At 39.9% G+C, this 20362-nt stretch overlaps 2 protein-coding genes across 4 annotated transcripts in view; one reads left to right on the forward strand and one right to left on the reverse strand.

Annotated features, from left to right (window-relative positions):
- Nucleotides 1–2389: 2389 nt before the first annotated feature.
- On the reverse strand, nt 2390–9098 carry LOC127433952 (dual specificity protein phosphatase 26-like). Its single transcript, XM_051686342.1, has 4 exons — nt 8944–9098; nt 6286–6485; nt 5119–5330; nt 2390–4109 (listed from the first exon to the last, which is right to left on the reverse strand). Exons 2-4 carry the CDS (start codon nt 6462–6464, stop codon nt 3907–3909), a joined length of 594 nt encoding a protein of 197 aa, XP_051542302.1. The 5' UTR covers nt 6465–6485; nt 8944–9098; the 3' UTR covers nt 2390–3906.
- Nucleotides 9099–9969: 871 nt separating this feature from the next.
- The window catches only part of LOC127433779 (CAP-Gly domain-containing linker protein 1-like), a 41816-nt gene continuing 31423 nt past the window's right edge, over nt 9970–20362 (forward strand). For 2 of the 3 annotated variants that reach the window (XM_051685972.1, XM_051685973.1), the window contains exons 1-8: nt 9970–10080; nt 14191–14311; nt 14404–14906; nt 15015–15139; nt 17969–18170; nt 18256–18453; nt 18995–19098; nt 19297–19357. In XM_051685972.1, coding sequence (XP_051541932.1) covers nt 14224–14311; nt 14404–14906; nt 15015–15139; nt 17969–18170; nt 18256–18453; nt 18995–19098; nt 19297–19357 — 1281 coding nt within the window. In that variant the 5' untranslated portion in view covers nt 9970–10080; nt 14191–14223. Of the gene's footprint in view, nt 10081–14190; nt 14312–14403; nt 14907–15014; nt 15140–17968; nt 18171–18255; nt 18454–18994; nt 19099–19296; nt 19358–20362 lie in introns of those variants that run through there. The other variant, XM_051685974.1, reaches the window with a different exon arrangement.

Consider the following 20362-nt stretch of genomic DNA (forward strand, 5'->3'; position numbering starts at 1 on the left):
TTAATAAAATAAAAACATAACACACTATTTTTTCATTGGCTACTTTCTGACATAACTCAGAAATTTGGTCCTGTGCCACAGAGGTCTGAGCGATCAATATTTGTAAGACACAAGTGTGTAGTTTAGTTCCACATATTGTGGAAGGGATTTGCAGTTCTGGCAGTAGTTAGCTCAAGTCTAAGCTGTTGCAGAGTAGTTATATTTTATGACAATAGATACATAAACACAATAAATAGCTGTCCCCAATACAAATGTACAGAAATGACAGTAATATGAGTACACTGTAATTAATACAGCTACAGATTTTTACATAGTACTGCACTTGAGGATTCAAAGGATTTGCAAGTACAAGGCTGCACTTTTTATGTACTTACTAATTAGCTACCATATAATACAATACCATACAAAACAACTTGTAAATTGTGACATGTATAATATTTCACATAAAACCTTTTATATATATTGTGTTGACAGCACATTTATCTGTTTGGTTTATCCTCGACATGTGTGCTTTACATTGTCTGTATAACTATATATATATGGTTATAGTTATAGTTATAGTTATACAGACAATGTAAAGCACACATGTCGAGGATAAACCAAACAGATAAATGTGCTGACAACACTGACTGCATTTTGCATATAGTTTCATGTACACTGGGGTTCAGGTCAGAGAGTTTAAGCCAAAAATATACTTTACGCAAGTATGCAAACGTAGACGCGAATGTTTGGTAAAGCGCGCTGTCCCTTTAAACATACTTAACGTGAATTCTTGTGTTACTGTGGGGGTAGCAAACAACTGGGTGGGGGGTGTAGTTACCTTCAAATGTCTGTCATTAAATTGGATGCATTATTCAATTAGCTAGCTATAAAATATACTTCAACATTTTTTACTTTTCAATCCTTTTATTACTACTATTTTAATACTTATCAAACTTCTTTTAAACTGTTTCTCCACTATGACAACAGATGACCTGAAAGAGAAAACTGACCATAGAAGAAGAGTTCATGCTAATGTCTGCTATAGACATTATTCATGCTAGCGCCATCTTTGATATTTAATGGGAATGACAAAGAGGCTGTGAGGGATAGACTTACAGTTTCTTCAATGGGCTGTACTGCAGTTTAAAGTGTTTCTGGATCGTTCCATGGAAAACATTGATTAAATATCTGTCCAAGAACATTCAGTATACAAAGAACTTCAGACAACTTAAGTTGTGGAAAATCATATGAAATCTAGGAGCTTTATACCGTTTGTGCCATTGAAGAGATGTTAAGTCTATCCCTCATAGCCTCGTTGTCATTCCCATTAAAAATCAAAGATGACGCTAGCATGAATAATGTCTATAGCACCACTTGTGGCAACGGTGAGAATGTGAGCATGAAATCAAGCTTTCGGCTCTAGAAATGTCTGCATTCACATTCTTGCGTAGAATATATTTTGTCCCTAACATCAAATGTTTCTCTTTACTGTATTGTATGTGCACAGCTACATTATCTTAATAGAAAAACATCCAACACACAAACATTTAAATTTAAATGCAAAATTTTATACTTTATACCCATGTCAAAGATTATCACTAACACTGCTCCGATGTTAGAGAGGAAAAAGCTTTCGACTGTGGGGCAATCTAAAAAAACATGTTGATTTTTAAATTTTCGTAAGAAAGCGTGAGTAGTCAGTGCCTGTGTAAAACACCGCCACAATGCTAAATTGTTCTGGGAAGTTACTAAGATGTTGCTAGGGTTTCTAGCTGGTTGCTACAGTGTTCTGGGTGGTTGCTAGGGCATTACTAAGTGGCAGCTTAAGGCCTATTAAAGGGATAGTTCACTCAAAAAGGAAAATTCTCTCATCATTTACTCTCCCACATGCCATCCCAGATGTGTATGAGTTTCTTTGTTCTGCTGAACACAAACGAAGGTTTTTAGAAGAATATCTCAGCTTTGTTGGTTCATACAATGCAAGTGAATGGTGACCAGAACTTTAAAGTTCCAAAAAGCACATAAACCCAGCATAAAATAATACATGTCTTCAGAAATGATATGATAGGTGTGGGTGAGAAACAGATCAATATTTAAATCCTATTTTATTATAAATCTCCACTTTCACATTCTTCTTCTTTTGTTTTTGGCGATTCACATTCTTCGTGCAAATCGCCATCTATTGGACTGGGAGGAGAATTTATAGGTTAAAAAAGGACTTAAATATTGATCTGTTTCTCACTCACACCTCTCATATCGCTTCTGAAGACATGGATTAAACCACAGGAGTCGTATGGATTACTTTTATGCTGCCTTGAGGTACTTTTTGTAACTTCAAAGTTCTGGCCACCATTCACTTGCATTGTATGGACCTACAGAACTTAAATATTTTTCTAAAAATATTTGTTTGTGTTCTGCAGAAGAAAGAAAGCGGGTGAACTATTCCTTTTACACCAAATCGGAGACAAATTTGAGCGACAAACTACCGACGAAAGGCCTATTCACACCAGGACTGAGACAAATTTTTTCTCTGACTATATAAAATGGAAATTCCCTCCCGAACAATAGGTGATGCTTAATGAAAAGCAATTTTATTACAGTACACTAGGTGATGCGACAGCATTCTATCACAGAAGAGGCAGAGAAGAAAAAAGCCAAAACACTACTTATGAGTTTGCCAGAAAAGACGAGCAAATATTTTAGCGAACCATTTTACAAAGAAAACTAAATGGAGTTCATCAACATCAGCATGAACAACAGCAGCAGCTCCACGTCCATCTTCAATGGCAGTTGTTCTTTAGGTGTTTAATGCTGGTTTGTTAAGTAACTTTTAGTGTGTGGGCGCCACCAACACGTTGGATTTTGTAGCTGCAGCAGGTCGGGACACGTGACTTAAAGCACTTATCTCATTGGTCAGTCGGTTTTCTTTGCAGTCCAAAGAAAAAAACAAATGGACTGCTCTTCACAAAATAAAAATTAAAAATCCTTTAAATTGTTGGCAGACGATTTGACAGACCCGATGTGAATAGCACCATAGGAGTCCATTGTTCCCATTCAAAAGCACTGAACATTCTGGCTTGGTGTGAATAGGTCTTTATGTGCTAATAACATAATATTTTATTCCATTACTTGTTTCCAATGTTTGTTATTTTTTAAAATCCCTATCAAACCCTAGTCATCTACTGACACTTACAAAAAAGTACCAAAAAATTCTGTGGTACTACCATAGAGTACTGTGTAAATACCATGGTACATGAATTGCAGAACCATGGTATCATCTGATACAATCATTGTACCATGCTATTGCCACACCTGGCTTTAATAATGAGATCACTTCTCCAAATTACCCTTCTTAAAAGTACTCCTGTTCTGTTCAACAAAATGTACTTCTTTGTGGTGGTCAACTCAGAGCAACATTGTCAAAAAAATCTACAGTAACATTTAAGTGGTCACGTGAACAGATGTGAATAAGGCATTATGCACATTTCTAGAGGTCCTGATGTAATAAGGCATTTCTACTGACTATAGGAGAACACTGTATGTGAAGATACACTCCTTTCATTTACCAGCATTTGACACGCATTAGGTCAAGGCCTGGACCAGGAAGCAGGGACGTGTCCAGGATTTTTTTGGGTTGGGTGTGCTGTGTTGTATACATATGAGTTCCATCCGACTGGGGGGGTGAGGTGGGGTTGACTAGGAACAACGAGAGACGTTGTGTCCTGTCAGAGCGGGGCATGAGGAGGGGGTTGCGGAATGTTGTTATGGACCATGCGCGACACGGACAGGTTAAGCCGCTGTGCACCGTCTCCAGGATGTGAGTGGGGTCCGAGTTGGGGTGGCAGCTGCCACCCCGTGCCACCCTTCTGGCCCCACCCCTTCCAGGAAGGTTGGAGAAAAGTTCTTCTAGCGCTACCGGTGGCTTTATGTTGCATTGCGGCTGGCACGCAGTACGCTGTCCAGACCGCTAAGCTGCCGTAGGAAACCACGGTTTGGAGTCACGCCTCTGTGATCCTTCACAGTCTTGATGGCCTCCACTAAAGTCATTTTCTGGCGGATCATGAGGTAGGCCAGCACAAGTGTGGCAGATCGGCTCACACCAACAGCACAGTGCACAAGCACCGTTCCTAAAAAATAAAAGACTCAAATATTCACATGAAATCACAGTTTCTTCAACGTTGGGCACTTTTAGCACTGTAGACATGTAGAAAGTAAAGTCTCGATTAAATGTTTTTCTCACTAGTTTCTCACTAACAATATTCAACAGTGTATGTATTATTATGTCATTTTTGTTATGAAAATTCTCACCATAGTGTCATTTCCAGCACATCTCAAATTCTGTATTGTGTTTAATAGAATTCTGTGGTGGAAATGACACTGGTGAAAATTATATTTTTAATGTTTTTGAAATAAAATGTCTCCTTTGTCTTGCTATGGCTAATCTCATAGCTAACATTTTATCTATCCTAAATACACACGATTAAATAATATTTTCACACTTTTTTGGCTTAATTTGGCAAAATTACAGCTTGATTGGAAATGATGTCCAATAAAAATATTCTGCTTACAAGTGATATACAAGTGAAAAAAAAAAAACTTGTTAGGAATCATTTTGACAATAAATATTGAAATGATTTATGTTTATTTCTCTCTTTGTTTAGATTATCATAGCTTTAAACATGTAATAATTTTTATTTTTATTATGGATTTTTAAAGTTTAATAATGAAAGACTGGAAGGTCTGGAACAAGGCAAAAACAGTAAAAACTGTGCATAAAGGCATTTCAAAAGTACCAAAAATTAATAATGAAGGGCTGGTAAGAAGTTTCTAAGTCAGTTTTACGGTGGCCTTCATATAACAAAAAGAAATAAGTTGAAATCTGTTATTCTTAATAAAAAAATCAACCCCTGGGACATGAAGTGCCTGATATACATTCTTAAATTGTCTTTAAAGCACATAGTTTTCTGAATAAAAAATTATTTGTGGAACTTAAAAAGTTTCTCCTATAGCACCCGGATGTAAAACAATTCTTTGTTCTATTTAGAACCGTTATTTAGTAGTACCTTTATTTATTATGTTTAGTAATCGAGCTTTGAAATGTTTACAGAAATGACAGGATCATCCATATTAACTGACCTCCTGTGCTGAGTGCTCTGTGAATGAACTCGGCTGCTGGGTAGAAGTTGACACTCATGTCAAAGGAGGGCGAGTCGTGTGCTTCAATGCCATGATACGTGATGTTCATGCCAATGTAATTCTCTGCACCTCCTCTCCATTTGCTCTGTGCACAGTTCAGGATGTGCGTGATCCTGAGCTTTACAAGTTCTTTGCGGTTAGAGGCGATTTCTCTGAAAGGAGTATGAAAAGTTTAGATGATAAAATATAGATATGGTTTGAATAAAAGTGGAGCTTCTAAAGTTACTTTGGTGTTAATGTGGCACATATATATATCAGGTTGTACTCTCTGGAAAGCTTACTCTTATGTTCATTTTGTAACGGTTACATTACAACCATTATATATACAACCAAATCATTAAAAATAGTGTAAAATATTACTGTAAAGTCTTCAAAAAAAATTAGAACCTTTTTCTTCTTTCTGTTTTATCCCCTTTTCACCCAATTTGGAATGCCCAATTCCCACTACTTAGTAGGTCCTCGTGGTGGCGCGGTTACTCACCTCGGCCAGTGGCCGAGGACAAGTCTCAGTTGCCTCCGCTTCTGAGACAGTCAATCCACGCATCTTATCACATGGCTCATTGTGCATGACACCGCAGAGACTCACAGCATGTGGAGGCTCATGCTATTCTCTGCAGTCCACGTACAACTTACCATACGCCCCATTGAGAGCAAGAACCACTCATCACGACCACGAGGAGGTTACCCCATGTGACTCTACCCTCCCTAGCAACTGGGCCAATTTGGCTGCTTAGGAGACCTGGCTGGAGTCACTCAGCACACCCTGGTATCGAACTCGCGACTCCAGGGGTGGTTAGTCAGCGTCAATACTCGGTGAGCTACCCAGGCCCCTACAGAACAACCTTTTTAGATATATTTTTAATCAGTAACTATATTGCATTTCGTATTGATTGTATTGAGATACAACTAGTTTCTCGGGGTGTTGGGGTTCCCGCATCCATTAGAGTATGAATAATTAATATGATTCCATTGTTTGACTGTTTTGCAGTGTTATTTACACTATTGTTGCTGATTTTGTTGGGTTATGATGTCTGGATAAGGTATTGTACATAAAACTAGACTCTTGTTCCGCATACATGGTCTAAACCACAGATATGGGCTACTCACTGGTCACCTATGTAGAGTCTTGGCCACACTTCATCTGTGTGATTACAGGCTGTTTTTCCAGTGTACAGCAGACGCTCGAGTTCAGCAACAGTTAGTACAGGACAGCCCTTCTCTGAGTCCCTTCTGCTGGGAGACCTGGAATTACTCCTCGACCGAGACAGTCTGGACATGAAAGCCATCTGGACTGGCCTTCACTAGAGCTATAAAAATAATAGAAAATGATCATTTATATATACATATACAGTTGAAGTCAGAAGTTTACATCCACCTTAGCCAAATACATTTAAACTCAGTTTTTTACAATTCCTGACATTTAATCATAGAAAACATTCCCTGTCTTAGGTCAGTTAGTATTACTACTTTATTTTAAGAATGTGAAATGTCAGAATAATAGTAGAGAGAATTATTTATTTCAGCTTTTATTTCTTTCATCACATTCCCAGTGATTCAGAAGTTTACATACACTTTATTAGTATTTGGTTGCATTGCCTTTAAATTGTTTAACTTGGGTCAAATGTTTTTGGTAGCCTTCCACAAGCTTCTCACAATAAGTTGGTGGAATTGTGGCCCATTCCTCCATACAGAACTGGTGTAACTGAGTCAGGTTTGTAGGCCTCCTTGCTCACACACGCTTTTTCAGTTCTGCCCACAAATTTTCTATCGGACTGAGGTCAGGGCTTTGTGATGGCCACTCCAATACCTTGACTTTGTTGTCCTTAAGCCATTTTGCCACAACTTTGGAGGTATGCTTTGGGTCATTGTCCATTTGGAAGACCCATTTGTGACCGAGCTTTAACTTCAATTAAACTTCAAATTAGCTTCAATATATCCACATAATTTTCCTTCCTCATGATGCCATCTGTTTTGTGAAGTGCACCAGTCCCTCCTGCAGCAAAGCACCCCCACAACATGATGCTGCCACCCCCATGCTTCACGGTTGGGATGGTGCTCTTCAGCTTGCAAGCCTCACCCTTTTTCCTCCAAACATAACGATGGTCATTATGACCAAACAATTACATTTTTGTTTAATTAGACCAGAGGACATTTCTCCAAAAAGTAAGATCTTTGTCCCCATGTGCACTTGCAACTGTAGTCTGGCTTTTTTTATGGCAGTTCTGGAGCAGTGGATTCTGAGCAGCCTTTCAGGTTATGTCGATATAGGACTCGTTTTACTGTGGATATAGATACTTGTCTACCTGCTTCTCCAGCATCTTCACAAGGTCCTGTGCTGTTTTTTCTGGGATTGATTTGCACTTTTCGCACCAAACTACGTTCATCTCTAGGAGACAGAATGCGTCTCATGAGCGATATGATGGCTGCGTGGTCCCATGGTGTTTATACTTGCGTACTATTGTTTGTACAGATGAACGTGGTACCTTCAGGCATTTGGAAATTGCTCCCAATGATGAAGCAGACTTGTGGAGGTCCACAATTTTTATTTTCCCATGATGTCAAGCAAAGAGGCACTGAGTTTGAAGGTTGGCCTTAAAATACATCCACAGGTACATCTCCTATCAGAAGCTAATTGGCTATTTGTAAAGGCTTGACATCATGGTTGCTTAAAGGCACAGTTAGCTTCTGGCCCACTGGAATTGTGATATAGTCAATGAAAAGTGAAACAAGCTGTCTGTAAATAATTGTTGGAAAAATTACTTGTATCATGCACAAAGCAGATGTCCTAAATGACTTGCAAAAACTATACTTTACTAAAATGAAATCTGTGGAGTGGTTAAAAAATTTGTTTTAATGACTTCAACCTAAGTGTAAGCAAACTTCTGACTTCAACTAATATATATATATATATATATATATATATATATATATATATATATAAGCTCAACTGAAGGCCAGTCCAGATGGCTTTTATAAAAAATAAAAAAAATAAAATTGAAAAATGCAACAACAAATATATATATATATATATATATATATATATATATATATATATATATATTATTATTATTATTATTATTATTATTATTATTATTATTATTATTATTATTTTCATTTATACATACGTTTTTTAAGAAATAAAAACCTTAAAAAGTATAATAATAAGTTACATAAAAAAATTAAAGTAGGAAAAAGTAAATGTATAAAATAGTTACATTGAATAAACATACATTTGAATAAATTGCAAGAATATAAATATAATACAATTACATAATATAATAATTTAAATATATTATTAAAAAAAAATACTATACAAAAAATACAAAACAAAAACCCCTTATATGAATCTTATATGAATAAGATAAAACAGAAGATTACATAGTTGTTGTCAAGGAGGTAATATCACACTTAATACCATACCATATCATATTTATAAATCTGGATTTATGTGGAATAAATATGGAAATTGTATAGTATTTTAAATTAGACATCAAAGGAATCATTTGAAGCGTAAATGGGTGCAAAACACAGAACACACTCGTCTACAATGGCAGCTGGAATGTGAAAACATGCTCCATCCACAAGTGCAAGGCATCTTTCCACATCTGCATATCAAACTGATTCATCTATGACTAAAATCATTCAATAAAACGTATTACATCGAAAACAACACACTTACTACATATGAAGCGTATACTCATTTTTGTTATAATTCAAATCGAGATTTAATGATAACAAACAAAATACGAAGTGTGTGCGTCTTACCTTAGTTAGCTGTTTTCGATGTGACTCAAATCCTTTGTTGAATCGTTTTGTTTCCTGACATTTGTTCCCGTATATTTCAGAAGCCTGTATTTGTGGGCGTGAGGAACATTGTCGCAGACACACAGATGCATGAAATTAGTATGTAACACCAGTGCTGCTTTCAGACTGCAACATCCATGTGATGCATACTGCAGTAGCTATCTTGCTTTCTTGCAACTGGGCTCAATGCAATAGAAAAGGCAGATTTCACAATGTTATTGACATTGGAATAGAGCAGTCCATGTCAAATGCACGCTGAGTAGAGCATGCACCGATGATGCACCACCAGCAGACAGCCGTGCAGATGTTGCACACAATTGCACAGCATCACGTCTGAAGAACATTTCGATGCTTCCCAAGAGTACGATGGGATTTGTGAATATGCACCTGAAATGATCGCAATCCAACAGGCTATTCTCATCGACTGTTTTGTTATTTATTAATTTATGGAAAGTGGTTAAGCAGTTTAAATATCTTTATAATTCAGAAATAATAAGCAGAAATAATAAGGCACAAATTAAATAGCTCAGATATCTCATATAAATGATTACTTGGTAATCTTTTAATTTGGCTAATTCCCGTCACTTTCCATGTCTAACCACTAGTGGCCGCCAAAGTCCACTGACACCTTCAGGTCGCATTCATTCTCAACAATTCAATTCAGACATTCCAGTGCAGTGGGTTGTTTTCCCCCTACACATTATTCTTTAAAGTATACTACAGAATTAAGACTCAATAGCTATGTATTTATTTGTGTTTTACGCATATATCCAACTAGATATTGCCATTTGCCAAAAACAAATAAGTGTTTTGATGCTAATTCTGTATTATATAACAAAAGTCCCTTATGCATTGTACCATAAACAGTTATTCCCCCACTATCTTAAATGCCAGTCTGACACACATCACATGTCACCAGATTAAATACATTATTTAGCTACCCTGTCAAATATCACTGTCTTTAAAGTGTTTGTGGGCAGCTTTGTGTTGAATTGCCTCACCCAACAACATCATCTTCCCTGTGAGCTCATCCAGACAAACACTTAATCCCTTCATTTCCCTAATCACGGAGGAATGCTTGAGATTATAAAAGTTCAGGTAAGAAAATGTGATCATTTTGTTCCCTCTAAAGCTCATTACATTTATCTCATTTTTTATGTGTTTAGAGGATTTAGCCTCTCTGGCTAATGTCGACTAGCAGACCGTTTGTTATGATGTGAAGTTACAGCCGCATGTAAACACAATAATACTAAATTTATGACTCAAAACAGGCTATTTTATCTTTATTTGGACGGATATGATATCAGATTCACTGACAGCAATGAGATAAAATCACAAAAGATGTTTGGTTTGATATGGGATTTGCTAGTTGTCGTCAGCTCGCTAAAATAGTTCATATTGGAATAAAAACAGTCAAGTCGAAATCCATTGACGAAGCTGATTATATCGACTGGTTCTAGTGTGTCAGTACATCTTAATTCATGTGTTGAGCTGTACTGAGTGTTATACTCGTTCAGTGTACAGCTCTTGAAAAAATTAAGAGACCACTGCAAATATATAAAGTACTGACAACATTTCTCCCAAATTCCAAATAAAAATATTGTCATTTAGAGCATTCATTTGCAGAAAATGACTACTGGTCAAAAAAAAGATGCAATGTTTTCACACCTCAAATAATTCAAAGAAAACAAGTTCATATTCATTTTTAAACAACAAAATACTAATGTTTAAACTTAGGAAGTGTTCAGAAATCAATATTTGGTAGAATAACCCTGATTTTCAATCACAGCTTTCATGCACATTGCTGTTGGGTGACTTTATGCCACTCCTGGCGCAAAAATTCAAGCAGCTCGGCTTTGTTTGATGGCTTGTTTTCTTGCAGGATAACCTTGTTCGTGGCTCGATTCATGCGTCCTTCACAAAGACAAATTTGCCCGATTCCAGCCTTGCTGAAGCACCCCCAGATCATCACCGATCCTCCACCAAATTTCACAGTGGATGCGGAGGCAGGGTCTGGAGACCTGGGAGACGGTCACATTTCAAGGACAGGGTCTGGAGGCCTGGGAGGCGGCCACAGGGTAGGGACAGGTTCAGGAGGCCTGGGAGGCAGCCACAGGGCAGAGGTAGGGTCTGGCGGCCTGGGACAGGGGTCAGAAGACTGGATGGCAGCCACTGGACAGCGGCCGCAAGACAGGGTTCTGGAGGGAGCGGCTCAGGGGGCAAAGCCATGGAGGGCTCTGGGGGTGAAGCCGTGGAAGGCTCAGACATTGGCAGAGGCAGCATCTGTTGCTGTGAGCACCGGCAGTGACAGTGTAACAGTCTCCTTGGTCGTGAGCACTTCCAGTGATGGGAGCAGCCTCAGTGGCTGTGAGCTCAGACAGTGATGGGGGAGTGACCTCCGTGGTCGTGGGCACTGGCAGTGACAGGGAAGCAGCCTTCGTGGCTGTGAGTACAGGCAGTGACGGGGGAATGACCTCCATGGTCGTGGGCACTGGCTGTGATGGGGGAATAGCCTTCGTGGCTATGAGCTCAGGCAGCGAGAGGGGAATGACCTCCGTGGTCATGGACACTGGCATTGACGGGGTAACAGTCCTTGTGGCTGTGTGCTCAGGCATCGAATGGGGAACGGCCTCCGTGGCCAGGAGCGCTGGCAGCCACTGGGGAACAGCCACTGTGGCCGGGGAACGCTGGCAGCGACTGGGGAACGGCAGCCCCTCTCTTCCTCCTCTTCTGGGTGTCAGGGAGCACTGCAGTGGGAGCGGCCGTCATGACTGGGAAGGTTGGCACTGGGACAGCCAAGGCTTCAGGCACTGGCTCTAGGGCAGAGGAGGCTTCAGACACTGACTCTGGGACGGACGAGGCTTCAGACGCTGGCTCTGGGATGGACGAGGCTTCAGACACTGGCTCTGGGATGGAGGAGGCTTCAGGCGTTGGCTCTGGGATGGAGGAGGCTTCAGACGCTGGCTCTGGGATGGACGAGACTTCAGACACTGGCTCTGGGATGGACGAGGCTTCAGACACTGGCTCTGGGATGGATGAGGCTTCAGGAATAGGCTCGTTGAACGTGGCAGACGTAGGCGCTGGCTTGTTGGCCGTGGCAGACGTAGGGCGCCTGAGCGGCAGGTTCCCTCCTCCTTTTCTGGGCGATGAGGGGCACTGCTGCACTACAGCGACTGGGGAACAGCCACTGTGGCCGGGAGCGCTGGCAGCGACTGGGGAACGGCAGCCCCTCTCCTCTTCCTCTTCTGGGTGGCCGGGAGCACTGCAGTGGGAGCGGCCGTCATGACCGGGAACGCTGGCACTGGGACAGCTGAGGCTTCAGGCGCTGGCTCTGGGACGGAGGAGGCTTCAGACGCTGGCTCTAGGACGGACGAGGCTTCAGACGCTGGCTCTGGGATGGACGAAGCTTCAGACACTGGCTCTAGGACGGACGAGGCTTCAGGAACAGGCTCGTTGAACATGGCAGACGTAGGTGCTGGCTTGTTGGCCGTGGCAGGCGTGGGCGCCTGAGGGGCAGGTGCCCTCATCTTTTTCTGGGCGATGAGGGGCACTGCTGCAATATCAGCCTCTGTGGCTGTGGGTGCTGACAGCAGCAGGAGGGGAATAGCCTCAGTGGCAGTGGGCAATGGCTGTGGCAAGGGAGCAGCCTTCGTGGCTGGATACGCTGGCAGGAAGTGGGAGGTGGGAGCATCGAAGTTGGGTTCCCATAGCCCGAGTTGGTACTCTTCTTCCCTTATCTCCATGACGCGATAGACCACCTCCCAGAAGGACCATGTCCGCAGGTCCCCCCATACCTCCCAGTCAACTGTCTCCTCCAGTCCGGCCAGGAACAGGTAACTTAGGGTGGCCTCACTAAAACCCAAACCCTGAGCCGTGTCAGGAGTGCTCTTCGAAAAAGGGCGGTTGCCCTGACACCAACTCCTCATATCACGGCGGGTAACAGGAGGCCGGTTCCTGCCAGATTCGACTGGGAGAAGAAAAAAAATCTCTTCTGGGTCCATGTTTGGCTAGTTCGTAATGTCATGGTTATGCAAAGATGAGGACCCAAGCGCAGAGTTCAAAACCAAAGATACTTTTTTGACAAACAAACTCCCACAAGGGGGAAAAACATAAACCACCCCGTAGGGGAAACAGTAATCCAGGAACTGGGGCAGAGGAATACAGGGAACCAGGACCGACCGGACCAAACCAGGCTGGGGAACAGGATTGACAAAAGCACTGGAAAACACATACAGGACCGACTAGATAACAAGACGCACTGGGCCTGGACAGCACACACGAGGAGACAAAAATAGGGAGAGAAATCAAGCGGGTTAATATAGGGCAGGTTTTTACTAATAAACTAATAATGAGCAAACAAGGAGGTGGGGTGTGACGTAAGACTGAGATGCACGTGGTGATACAGAAACAATAACAAAGCCGTGTGTTCTCACAAGAAGGCAAAACATCCGATTGGCATGAGTGCACATTGCCAAGACAATGAGGCGATATACACTCATGCCAATCGACAAACAAGACGAGAGAAGACACTTATGTGAGAGTTCAGCCACACACACACCCGACACCTTACCGAAGTGACCAAACCTCAGCACAAACATGAAGACAACTTGCGACCTGGGCAAGCGGCACAAAGCAAGCGCAACATGCGTACGCGAGAGACAGACACAAAGACAGACATAGATTATTGACGCGATTGCATGCAGCCAAGATGACACAAGCACAATGCACCCACGTCAATAACAGACAGACAAGGAGCATGAATGTCTGGGTCCCGACACAGACCGAAACAGAACTAGACAGGAAATCAGGACCCAGACATCACTCTCCAGACATGAAACACAACCGACTGAAGAGCGCGTGGCTGGGAATATAACTGAAACTGCACGTTCACACAAAGACGGACATGGGTGGATAATGCCATGTCCTGTCAGACCAAAACCCAGACTGACAGAGTGACAGGACCGTGACACTCATGTTAACTTGTTTATCGAAGCTTGAGTCTTAAACCTGTTTAGATAGTTTGTTAGATTTAGAATATTTTCGTAGCCTTCATACAGTATATTTACATAAGGCAATTGGGAGTTTGTTGTCCTAAAGTTGGAACTGATTAAAATGTCATAAAGAACAATAGTTATAAAGAAACTTATCATATTTGTCCTTATCTATCAGAAAATCCAATCCAATTAAATTTGTTTGCATGCCCTGCAGGAATAGCACATTTAAGTGCATAAAGCAGGGAAAATGAGTACGGGGAAGCCGAGTGGTATCAAACCACCCACTAAGATTGGTAAACCATCAACAGGGTCAACCAAGACCTCACCCACTGCAGGTGAGTTACTGATCTCCATCTGTACAGTATGTTACATATGACACACATTGATTCAGGGGTGACTTAAATACTTATATTTTTCATGTCCGCAGCTGGCCCCAAATCTGTAACCTCCCCGACCTCCAATAGTGCCCAAGATGCAGAATCAGACTTCTCTGTTGGCGAACGAGTTTGGGTCAATGGAAATAAACAAGGCTACGTGCAGTTCATCGGTGGGACACAGTTTGCTCCGGGTCAATGGGCGGGCATAGTTCTAGATGAACCCATTGGGAAAAATGACGGATCTGTGTCTGGCATCCGCTACTTCCAGTGCGAGGACTTGCGTGGCATATTCACTCGGCCATCCAAACTATCCCGCAGTCCAGTGGCAGAGCATAAGGCCAATGGTGCTTTGACACCCGCCAGCCAGACCGCGGCCAATCAGGCTTCTCCTGCCAAAGATGCCATTCCAGACACTCAAACCACCAATGCAACTGCAACCACCAAGTCCTCAACAAACTTGATTAGAACTGCCAGCGAGTCTGCCTCTAATCTGTCTGAGACGGATTCGGCCAAGAAACTACAACGGGAACTTAAGTTGGGCGATCGTGTGCTGGTAAGGCCCATCATTGGTCTGTTTTTACATAAACATTGTGATTATTAAATGTTTATTCTACTCTTTATTTTTTTATTTTTTATTTTTTTTATTTTTATTATTCATCAGGTGGGCGGGACCAAAGCAGGTGTTGTGCGGTTTCTGGGTGAAACTGACTTTGCGAAAGGGGAATGGTGTGGAGTTGAACTGGATGAGCCACTTGGCAAGAATGATGGGGCAGTGGCTGGCGTGAGGTAAGGCCATGTTATGTCGTGATTACACATGGATGCAACAACAATGGATGCAATACAATGGATCCAATACAATGCAACAACACATATGTACATAATAACTACATTGTTTAAAATACTTAAGTAAAAAGTAGTTAAAGACACCTAATATAAATCAGGACCAAAAAATTTCATAAAACAAATTACGTTGTTCTGTTATTTACAGTGTTGGGGAAACTACTTTGAAACTGTAGCTTTCCAAGCTACAAGCTACTAATAACTTGAAGTAGTTCAAATACAGTCAAGCTACTCTTTTAAAAAAGTATTTAGCTACACTACAAGTTACTAACAAAAAGTAGGTAGCTAGATTTAAGCTATTTGTATTTTTGGTATGAAGTATATTACAATCAATTATATTATTGAATTCTGTAATCTGATAGCAGAATTCAGTAATATTAGCTGATAGTAGGGCTGGGTGATATGACTTTGTATATCGTGGCAATGATATAAAGTGTCAATCGATAGATATTTTGCTCTATCGTGTATATCGCGATATGTAAATGTACATGTGCGCGGCGTGGGCTTATCTGTCAGTGGGCAGAGCTTCACATGAGACTGAGAGAATTTAAGAAACATGGACAGGGTTTTTATTACATAAAAAAAATAAAATTGGCAGCCGCCCAAGCAAATTCTATTACATTCATCTTGAATTTGACGCTTCATAAGCGCTTAATTTGCTTCTCATCTGACACGCGCATCTGTGTTTCATGTGCATGTCGCGTGCTATCTCTGGAAGTCTATCACGGAAGTGCGTGCAAGACCAGCAGTCTTCCCGATATTTGTGCTCCACAGACAGGCGCAGAGCAGGATCACTCGTGCTTTTTGACCCATGAAAGACGCTGATTGGAGAAAAACATCTCCACAGAACGGGACGACTCCCAAACAACTAATGAAAATGAAGAGGAGCTTTTTATTAAAACAAGTGCGACATCTGTGGTGTAGGTTCACAAAAGCCGACATAGAGCAGAAAAATATAATCTGCCGTAATACAGTCAAGCAGTTTGTTTTACTTTCTCAAATGAAGCAGGGAAAATAATATTATGAAAACTAAAAGATGCGCTTCGCATTAATTCGGTCATAATTTTTTTTTGCAAGTGTTTATATTTATTTAATGCAGTGCAATAAAGAAAATAATGCATACGTTAAAAAAAATCCAACGAAAATAAACACTGAAAATAATACACAATAAATACTTTGCAAGGTGTTCAGTGAAGCACATGGTTTATAAAGCTACAAACAGGAAGTGAGAATACAAACAGAAAGTGCCACTAAAACTCAGGTGACGGCTCCCTCTGGTGGAGGGATGAACAGTAAGAATGATTTAAAACCATGTTTTTTTTTTTATTTTATTTATTTTATTTTTATTTGGACTATTGTCAAGGTCCAAATAAAAAGAAAATTATATAAGAGGAAGTATTTGAAAGTATTTAATGCACTGACTGGATTATTAAAAAATAGGCAGTACACTATAGTTATTTAATATTTTAACCAATATTTATTGATTTTCCAAAAACATTTACTCTATCGTGATATATATCATTATCGTGATATAAAATTACTCATATTGTGATAAAAGATTTTGGTCATACCGCCCACCCGTAGCTGATAGTTATATATTTAATTAGGGAGAAATTCTAGGGATGCACCGATATGAAAATATTTGTCCGATACCGATTTCAACAAAAAATTATAAGCCGATAACGATACCGATATTTTACAACTTATCTTATTTTGTCATCAGATCACTGTTTTATTAGGAATGCTAAAAAATTTTACAAAGAGGTACAAAAGCTTTTTCACTGTTGTAACAGTAAATAAATAATTTCCATTGAACGCTGGATCTGTTGAACACATGACAGGCCAAAATTTTCAAGAGAGCCATATTGAAAGCTGATTACTAGATAAAAAGATACAAAAGGTTACAAAAAAATTACTAAATATAATAATATGATTGATATGAAAAAAGCCTAACCATGGTTTGTCTACAGTAACCATAGTTTAACCAATGTATTTGTAGTAAAAGCATAGTAACTACAAAATTAACCATGGTTACTACAGCCATGGTTACTACAATAATAATAATGTAAGGTAAGACCATGGTTATTTTTTGTGAGGGTTAAACAAATAGGGTGACAAGATTAAACTGAACATACATTTATACTTAATAAACACTAATAAACTAGAAAACACCCAGTTTTATATATCTGAATTGAAATATAATGATAAACAGCCTCTATATATATATATATAATCACATAGATACATACATATATACATTTATAATGAATCAGAGTTCCCAACTCTAAATGTCACATGTAAAGTTAGTAGCGTTGCTACTTTTAGTTAAATACTTCCCAACACTGTTTTTGTCTAATATCTGTTGCAGAAATGCATAACCGAATATTTTAATAACAGAAAATGCCTTTTAAAATACCCCAAAAATAAAAAAGGGAATGAAAATGTATTGAAGGAAATGTTAAAGGAATAGATCACCCAGAAAATGATCAAATCATCATTTACTCACCCTGATTTTGTTCTAAACCTTTATGATGTTTTTCATCCATGGAACACAAAAGGAGATGGATGAAGGATTAGACAATGGATAATATTGTCAAGCTTCAAAATGCATATAAAAGTAGTCCATACGAATCATGTGCTATATTCCATGTCTTCAGAAGCAATAATTTAGAGATATTTGCCAGATTTGAATGTGGTGAAGTGAATGAGATTTGAGATCTAGGGTCTTCCACTCCCCCCTCACGATGCTTCTATCATTGTTTCACTCTCCAATAGGTATTTTCAGTGTCTCCCAAAGTATGGACTATTTGCTCCAACGCATAAAGTGACTCGCATTGGTTTCCCATCCACCACGCCAGCCAAATCCAAAATATCAAGGCGCAGATCAACACTAAAGAACAGTCACAGTGCCTCCTCCGTCAGCTCCCTCAGCTCCGTCGCCTCCTCAGTCGGGGGCAAACCCAGCCGAGCAGGCCTGGTAACGTCCCATTCACAGCATCCCATTTTCTCCAAGAATTTTACTGCCATTCTGTTTGATATAATATCTGTCAATTATCTCTCAGCTCACAGAGACGTCTGCACGTTACGCGCGGAAGATCTCAGGCACCACGGCCCTGCAAGAGGCCTTGAAGGAGAAACAGCAGCACATTGAGCAGCTCCTGGCTGAGCGAGATCTGGAGAGGACGGAGGTGGCCCGAGCCACCAGCCACGCTGGAGAGGTGCAGCAGGAGCTGGTTCTGCTCAGACAGGGCCAAGAACAGGTAAGAATCCCCTGCTTTTCAAAAACTTCCAAGACAACACACAAATATTGCAGTTTGCAATGTTGGACTGAGATTCTCCATGTTCCTCATGATGAGCTATTGTTTTGTGTACTGTGCGGTTTGAAATCAACATAGTTATTTTCTTAATAAATGTCCCTGGTCTTACTGTGATCAATTCATCAATGCACTATTCTAAAAGAAAAATAATGTAACATGCTTCACTGCTCCCTTCATTTTACAATCCAATCAAATCCCAATAGATAAAGGCCATTTTCAGTTTCCTTATGTCATTGTTTTTCAATGCATTTGGTACTTGAGGATGTTTTCAAAAGTCTCCATTTTCAGTGGAAGAAAATGTTGTTTCAGTGTGGATTAGAGGCATAAATGTTGCGAAATCGATGCGTTTTCAACCGAATATGTACTAGTGCGGACATAAAAATTAAAGTGGACATGATTATTCTTTATCACTTGGAAATAAGTTAAATGCTATGCAAATGCAGTATTTATGTTGATTTTAAAAATTGTGTTTTTTTTCTCCAAGTATTCTCATGAGATGGAAGCTAAGTTGGACCAGTTGCGCAGACTTGTTGAGACTGCAGACAGAGACAAAGTGGAGCTGATGAATCAACTAGAAGAGGAAAAAAGGTAATCCTGATAATAAGACAAATGGACATGTTAGCTTAACAATTTGCTTGATGACAGAATTAGTAAAATGAATTGTTTGAATTCAAGGGATCAATTTGTAAGATTAAACATTTAAGAGCTTGAATTGCACAGTCTAAACTGTCTGCATGTTTTGAAACATTAAAATTGCTAAAAAAATATCTCTAATGTGTCATACAGAAAAGTGGAGGACCTGCAGTTCCGAGTGGAAGAAGCTTGCATTACCAAAGGTGACCTAGAGGTAAAATGATCCAACCACATGCGTTTACACCAAGAGAAATCGGATATTAGAGGACCTATGTAGTCATCAGTCTTTATGCAGAACAGTTTGTACGTTAATGCACAAATAATTATTGGCTTTTATACTTAGGTTTAACAAGTAATTTTTATAAGAGCAGTAGATATCTGAAAAATAAAAAGGTTAAAGAGGTTCCCACAGCCATGGATAACCTGGAAATGTCAGGGAATTTTGAAACATACACTGGCGGCCAAAAGTTTTGAATGATGTACAGATTTTGCTCTTATGGAAAGAAATTGGTACTTTTATTCACCAAAGTGACATTCAGCTGATCACAATGTATAGTCAGGACATTAATAACGTGAAAAATTACTATTAAAATTTGAAAAACATTTTCAGAACTTCTTAAACTACTTCAAAGAATTCTCATCAAAAAATCCTCCACGTGCAGCAATGACAGCTTTGCAGATCCTTGTTATTCTAGCTGTCAGTTTGTCCAGATACTCAGGTGACATTTCACCCCACACTTCCTGTAGCACTTGCCATAGATGTGTCTGTCTTGTCGGGCACTTCTCATGTACCTTACAGTCTAGCTGATCCCACAAAAGCTCAATGGGGTTAAGATCCATAACACTCTTTTCCAATTATCTGTTGTCCAATGTCTGTGTTTCTTTGCCCACTCTAACCTTTTCTTTTTGTTTTTCTGTTTCAAAAGTGTCTTTTTCTTGACAATTCTTCCCATAAGGCCTGCACCCCTGAGTCTTCTCTTTACTGTTGTACATGAAACTGGTGTTGAGCGGGTAGAATTCAATGAAGCTATCAGCTGAGGACATGTGAGGCGTCTATTTCTCAAACTAGAGACTCTGATGTACTTATCCTCTTGTTTAGTTGTACATCTGGTCTTCCACATCTCTTTCTGTTCTTGTTAGAGTCAGTTGTCCTTTGTCTTTGAAGACTGTAGTGTACAACTTTGTATGAAATCTTCAGTTTTTATGGCAATTTCAAGCA

The sequence above is a fragment of the Myxocyprinus asiaticus genome, chromosome 43 (assembly GCF_019703515.2).
Source record: "Myxocyprinus asiaticus isolate MX2 ecotype Aquarium Trade chromosome 43, UBuf_Myxa_2, whole genome shotgun sequence".
Lineage (NCBI taxonomy): Eukaryota > Metazoa > Chordata > Actinopteri > Cypriniformes > Catostomidae > Myxocyprinus > Myxocyprinus asiaticus.

Bases quoted from the DNA above. Each gene is read 5' to 3' on its own strand.
- LOC127433952 (XM_051686342.1), bottom strand. From the start codon at position 6,464: ATGGCTTTCATGTCCAGACTGTCTCGGTCGAGGAGTAATTCCAGGTCT. The intron at 5,331-6,285 runs GTGAGTAGCCCA...TACTCCTTTCAG, and splicing joins AGACTCTACATAGGTGACCA to AGAAATCGCCTCTAACCGCA. The intron at 4,110-5,118 runs GTCAGTTAATAT...TTTATTTTTTAG, and splicing joins CAGAGCACTCAGCACAGGAG to GAACGGTGCTTGTGCACTGT.